The sequence below is a fragment of the Epinephelus moara genome, chromosome 5 (genome assembly GCF_006386435.1).
Source record: "Epinephelus moara isolate mb chromosome 5, YSFRI_EMoa_1.0, whole genome shotgun sequence".
Classification (NCBI taxonomy): domain Eukaryota; kingdom Metazoa; phylum Chordata; class Actinopteri; order Perciformes; family Serranidae; genus Epinephelus; species Epinephelus moara.
Window position 1 is genome coordinate 35,466,604 of NC_065510.1, and position 6,598 is coordinate 35,473,201.

General features: G+C 43.0%; 1 protein-coding gene across 1 annotated transcript in view; it reads left to right on the top strand.

Annotated features, from left to right (window-relative positions):
* Positions 1–6,598, top strand: part of usp43a (ubiquitin specific peptidase 43a) — a 194,579-nt gene that overhangs the window by 48,242 nt on the left and 139,739 nt on the right. The window contains exon 3 of the mRNA XM_050044839.1: positions 5,324–5,427. Coding sequence (XP_049900796.1) covers positions 5,324–5,427 — 104 coding nt within the window. The remainder of the gene's footprint in view (positions 1–5,323; positions 5,428–6,598) is intronic.

Below are 6,598 nucleotides of genomic sequence, written 5' to 3' on the forward strand. Positions count from 1 at the left end.
AGTAATCAGGCCTGGGTGTGGCTACAGAAATTGAACTCAGGTGTGATCAACCACAGTTATGTTTTAACAGGAGCTGGGGGGCAAACACTTTTTCACACAGGGCCATGTAGCTTTGGATTTTTTTCTTCCTCATTAATAAAACCCTTCATTTAAAAACTGCATTTTGTGTTTACTTGTGTTATCTTTGACTAATGTTTAAATTTGTTTGATGATCTGAAACATGCAAGAAATAAGGAAGGGGGCAAACACTTTTTCACACCACTGTATATGTGTTTGAAAGTAATCTTGTAAAATGTATTTCATGGTGAGGAAACTTGAATAAATAAAGTGGTTTGAAGGATAAATCCTATCCCAGCTGACATTGGGCGAGAGGCAGGGTACACCCTTGACAGGTCACCAGACTATCGCAGGGCTGACACATAGAGACAGACAACCATTCACAGTCACCAGTTAATCTATCCCCATCCTCAGTGTGCAGAAACAGGAATTACCACACGAAATGCTTTAATAAACAATGGCACTGCTGACACACTATTCAACATATCAGAGTTTACAGTGGCATCTCGTGTATCTGCAGGGATTAACAGCTATGTGAAGGAGAAAGTGAAGGTAATATCAGATCCCACATTGCAAGCAACATATTTCATCACTTTGGGAATCTCTATCTGACAATCCATTTTATGTCTGAAACATATTCAGTGCGCTCGTCCAAACACCATTATCTCTGCAAGTGTGCCTGCAACCCTTGAGTATAGAGTACCTGCTGTGCGCTCGTCCTTGTGCTTTCATGAGAAGAGTTCTACAGTACTAGAAGAAATTCTAGTATTGTCCTTTACTTGAATTTGTACAATGGAGACTAGTAAATTAAAAAATACTTGAGTATATTTATTGTACATATTCATGCACCTTGGGGATGGTGCTTCAAAGAGACATTATGGCGTATGCTTCAGACAAACATGAATGGCTCTGGTGATTAGCCTTTTTCTTTATTTTTAGGCCGCACTGTGACTGATGAAAAAGTTCCCTGTTCCCACATGTTGATTGGGGGGAATGAGGCCAGGGTTTCCATGGTGATGCTTGTAACCTAGTCTGTCTCTGAGGGTCTGAGGATTGTTCTCCATTGTCCTCCGGAGAGGAGATGGAGAAAGAGGGCGGAATTGAGAGAAGGAGAGTTGGCCACTGCTCGGCTTGTGATATAAGAACGAGAGATGATAAACACATGTGAAATACAGGGCATGGTTATTGAAATAACACACTATGTGACATGTTCCCAGAAAAAATGAAATTTATGCCATTTGATTCAGTGAAAATATGGTTTAATGGAGCTGTAAAATCGTATGATTGCTAGAGATTTTGAGAATCCCAGCCCAAATCATATGCAGTCCATTCAAGATTCAGACGCTCTGCATCTTAAGAATTCAGAATAACTTTTGGGTAATTCTCCTTTTTCACCCCACCACCCAACTCTGAGTGAAACTGATGCTCACCAGCACAAAATGGAAATTGCAGTTAACTTCAAATAGCCCCTGCTGCACTACATGGTCCCCAGGTGCCGATGAATCCCTTTTCCAATCTCTGTAGCTCACACAGTCTCTCTAAACTGTCCATTATAAGTGATATGATGCTCTGAGACAGAGGCACCTCCTTCTGTTTTGTTTACACATCACTGTGCTATTTCTTACCTTAATTCTACTTTTATCTTTCTTATAGCATAAGGCCACATCAAGATGGATGTGTGATATTATTTTCACTTACTACTTGAGCAGATGGCTGAGGTGTGAGCATGTGGAAATACTGCTCCCAAACAAACAGCAGTTTGTAGCTGATCTGCTTCCCTCCATTGTGTTAGTCTGGGTGTCCTCAGCAGACGCAGTGGCACTAATTGGAAATCTTGTCTTGTGGTTTCACTTGGTTACAAAAGGTAGAGATATTACTGTTCCATATTGCAGTGATTTAAAGGATAATGAGCTTTTATGTTGTGTTTTCATCAACTTAGTAGTAGAGACAAGCATTAAAGTAAAGACAAGGCCAAGTCTGGAAATGGGCTGAGGTGGAGTTTGAAAACAAACTGTCCCACATGCTTCATTATATATTCTGGTAAAGAGCCATCCTTGGAGAAGTTTTCAAAGATGCCAAAAAAGCAGCTCATTGTTCAAAGAGAATGCAGCAGTGATTGGATTTAGTCTGAACAATAGCAAAGCTTCATCAAAGTTGGATTGTCATTATTTCCGAAGACACGATGCGAGACCACAGCAGAAAGTCTCATTTCCCCTGAGAAGGTGGGGAGACCAGACCTTGGTATCTTAGTGTCTGACTCAGTATGCTGCTTAATGTTTGAGTCCCACACAAGAGTTTGAGCTTGAATATTATGTTACCTAATTGGTATGTGTGTGCCATTTAAAGGTTCTGTATATGACATTTATTGGGGCAATCCACTATTTGCTAGGTAAGAAAAATAGTGGATCCAGGGCTCATATACTCCCTTTCTGTATGAAAATAAAGATTGTTTCAAATGCTGTAAATATCTCTGCCCTCATACTTCCTAGCGTCCTTTATGATAGCATAGATACAGCCAGTAGATGGCACTAGAGGGCAGAGTCCAACGTTTCACACAAAAACAAACAAGGTAACGGTGGAGGAGATGGTAATAACTTACCTTTAAACAGAGGCAGTATTGTAGACGGCGGCGATCTGTGAGGCCATTAAATACACCGACATGTTGACAGAGAACTATATTACAGATTAATTTCGTCTTTGTCGTCGTCTATGGTCATACCTCGCTTAAACTAAACTACGCTGCCCCCACGATCCCCTGTGGTACTGTTACATTTTGTATATCCTTATGCTTTGAGAAAATGTGCACAAATATGGACAAAATGAAGGCAGAGTACGGACAAAAGGCTCCACCTGTGTCTGCATACATATCTAATGCTGAGCATAAATGAGCCGTAATGGCGCCCTGAGCAGAGGATGAAGTCATGCTACCTCCGTGTGTGTCATAATCCAAACCTCTCTGTGTTTTGTAGTGGTAAGCCGATCCAGCTGTGTGTGCATGTTAGTGAATAAGTGCATCCCACAAGCTAGCTCAACACCTTTGCTTTGCACTGTGCTCATGTGGCTGTTAACGCCGATACTGGGACTGTGTCAGGGCGGCCAGGTCAGTGTAGCGGCCACCTACCAGTTTCCAAATGGTTAACAGCATTGTTGCCATTGTTTAGTTCTGTCTGTGGAGTTAGCACCGTTAGCTGCTAGCTGCCAATTCAGAGACAACTCATACACTTTGAATTTCACGTAGAGACCCCTTTATGATTTCTCAAAAGTTTGAAACCTTAATTACAAAGTGTTCATCATTTGCATCCCAAAATAGTAGTCCAGGTAATCTGTTTTCAGGCACCATTTCCAGGACTCACTTTGCTTTACTTTCCCTTTAAAATTTGCATCATTGCCCTGTAGTATTGTTTGTAAAGTCTTGCTGAGTCTTGCTGTTCAGTGCATCACTGCTATTAGTTTACTGTATGCTTGTTTGTCTGGTAGTGTGCATGCACGCTGGCTCAGTGGCATGTTTTAGTGTGAAACTTGATGGAACAGAGACATTGTTAACAAAATTTGCATCACCTGTTCTTTTCCTGCTGTGTCAAGTGAAAATGGCTGCTTTGAACTGATCACACACAGGTGTTTTCACTTATGTCACCCAATTAGCCCTGTTGTCAACACTGTGTGGGTGTTTACAGACTGTGCTTGATTTATCTCTGCTTTGCTCCCCTGTAGTTTTGTTGCAATCCAGTTCCACCCAATTTCCACCTGACTAGAGTTGTAATTAGCGGGGTAATTGAAAACACCTGTGTGGGCGTGCAGGGCCTTTAAACAATTCTGCAGTGTGCAATTTACAGTCTCTGCCAACGTGAAGTGTGAAAGTAGTTGGAAAAGTAGCTGTGGTAGGCTTTTTTTTTTACTGTAACTTAAAGGGACAGTTAACCCCAAAATCAAAAAAATGTTTTGTTTGATTTGGGGATTAACTGTCTCTTTAATTTTCACCTCAGACAATCACCGGTTAGTATTCTGTCTGGTGATAATGTTGGGCAAATAGCTCATCACTCTGCAGAGAGGATGCCTGTAAACCTGCCTGAATCCTGTCCCTACAAACCTAACTATAGTTGCTGTGCGGATTTTTAGACCTTGGTGGTGCACTGTTGCTCTGTTGTTCCTTCAGCTAAAAAAGCACATCTTAAACTGTGCTGTGGTGTTACATAATAAGTACAGGATGTCTGTCTGGGCTATCAGACAACAGACTAGCACCATGATACTCAACTCCGCAGCAGAAAAACATGTAGCAGCCGACCTCAGCTGAACTGCTCGTGTGCGTGTCTGCATGTGTGTTAAATCAGTCATTACCACCTAGTGTTTACTGACAGCTTCAATATCAGCCATATAAGATAAAGATTCAGCAATCTGTTGCTCTGTTTCCTCGAGTCAGAGTTGTCCATCTTTTATTCATCGCCTTCATTCTTTTATTCTTATGTTTATCTTTGAAGTCTCTCTGCCCTCCTGCTGAGTCCAACACAGCATGCAGGGTATCACAGTCATTTAGTTTATTCAGCAGACATCAGCGTGGCACGGAGGATGGTTGACATCTCAAATGTTTCTATGACTCCAATCTGTGTTAACTGTTTACCATTTAAACTTTCCCTCTCTCCCAGACAAATGACATCCCTCCCTGCTCTAATGTTTTATGACTCATATTTTTCCCATTTAATTCAATTCAGTCTTTTATTGAAAAAGTTAATTTTAGCGAGCAAAAATGTTGATTCACTCCTTTCTCAAGACTCAAACCTCATTACTACGCATTCCATTCTTTTGTACAGTATATTGTCTTTAAATACTGCAGACAAAGGGCAATGTCCGAGAGGTTAAGGTATTATTTTATCTCCCGTCCTGTTCATATCTACAATCAAGACTAGTGAAAGCTACAATACATGATAAGTTGTTGGCTCCTGTCAAAGAGAGTTTTGCATTATCTCTTCCTCTGCAACAAAATGATCTTTTGTCAGTTATATATCTGATGCCTGGAACTAATTTGGGCAGTAAATCCAGATGGGATACACTTCTCTCACGCTGCCTCAATTTGTAATTCAGACTGATGTCAGAGCTCTGCATGCAGGAAATGAATGTTCACAGTATCTTATTAAATATCATATATATTTGCCTGAATTTATATGTCTGCCTGCAGAGTATTTTATTTAAAGTTGAAGTAAATATATAGCATGTCCATTAAAGTGACTATTTGTCTCCTCTCTGTTCTCCTTCACTGTCTCTTTGTCTGCAGGGACCCAGTTCAGTTGAGGACCCTTCCAGTCCCAGTTCAGCCAGCAAACAGCAGCCTCGAGATCGACACAGTTTTGTCCAGGAACACTTCCAGGCTCAGTACAGGTAAGAAGCATAGATGTGAGCAGCATGCTCAGATATTTAAAAGACTTGAGCACAGCGTTAGTTCAGGCAGGACACGGCTCCCAGCTACATCAGCTGATCTCAAGCAGCCCGGTCTACTGATGGAGCAGCTGACTGATGGAAGGGAGTCAGCTGATAGATCACATGATTCCTTTCTATGCATCCAATCGGCAAATCGCATTCATTCAGGGCGCCCTATTTTAACGGCTTTTTCCTGTCCTGTCCTACTGTTGCTTCTTCCTCTGCAAGCCGCTTTGCAACACGCCTCCACCCCTGCTCCTCCTTTTTATGTTGTGTCTGACTTATCAATGTCGTTTGTTTGTCATTGACGCTGGCTCTTTTCTGTTCCTGGGGGTCTTTGCTGCTGCTTTCCCTGCCTGAGGCTTTCCGTGTAGGTGCATGGAAGGGCAGGGAGGTGTGTTCTCTCTGCCTTAAGGCTTTCCACAAAGGCACGCAAAAGGACGGAAAGGTGGGGTGTCTCCGCCATAGGCTTTTCATGTTGCCACATGGAAGGGCAGGGAAGTTTGCTATCTCTGTTTCAGGCTTTCTTTAGTTGCATGTGGAAGTGCAGAGGGGTGTGCTCCCTCTGCCTTAAGGCTTTCCACGGAGGCTCGTGGAAAGACGGAGAGGTGTGCTCTTTCCGCCTCAGGCTTTTTGTGTAGGCCTAGGAAAGGCAGAGAGGCCCCAGAACAGAGCCATACCACCAAATATAATTCTGCAAATGGAAATGAAGTTTTCTTTAAAGGAGCAATAAGCGAAATCGTTTCACCGCTAAGTTCGCTGTTGTGCACTGCCTGTAGAGCAAAACAAAGTGTGTCATGAGCCACTCCTCCCTCTACCTCTGCTCTCCAACACCCCCCCCCCACTCGCCTCGTCTGTGCCGGCGAGTACTGCACCATCTCCACGGACTATCACATCCAGATGGTCCCGGTGTTTCTTCCGCAGGCTCAGCTTCACTCAGCTTCACTCAGCTGCCCAATAAACCCGCTGCTTCTTCCCACATTAACCTGAATAACAAACCAGGGCTTGGTGCTCCGGTTGGATCCAAACGGAGAGCCACTAGCTGGGAAGCTAGCGGAGGCTAACTGGCTGTGTTAGCAGCTGAGTGAAGTGGAGCATGAGGAGGAAGCACCGGTTAGCCCCCGCTTTCACT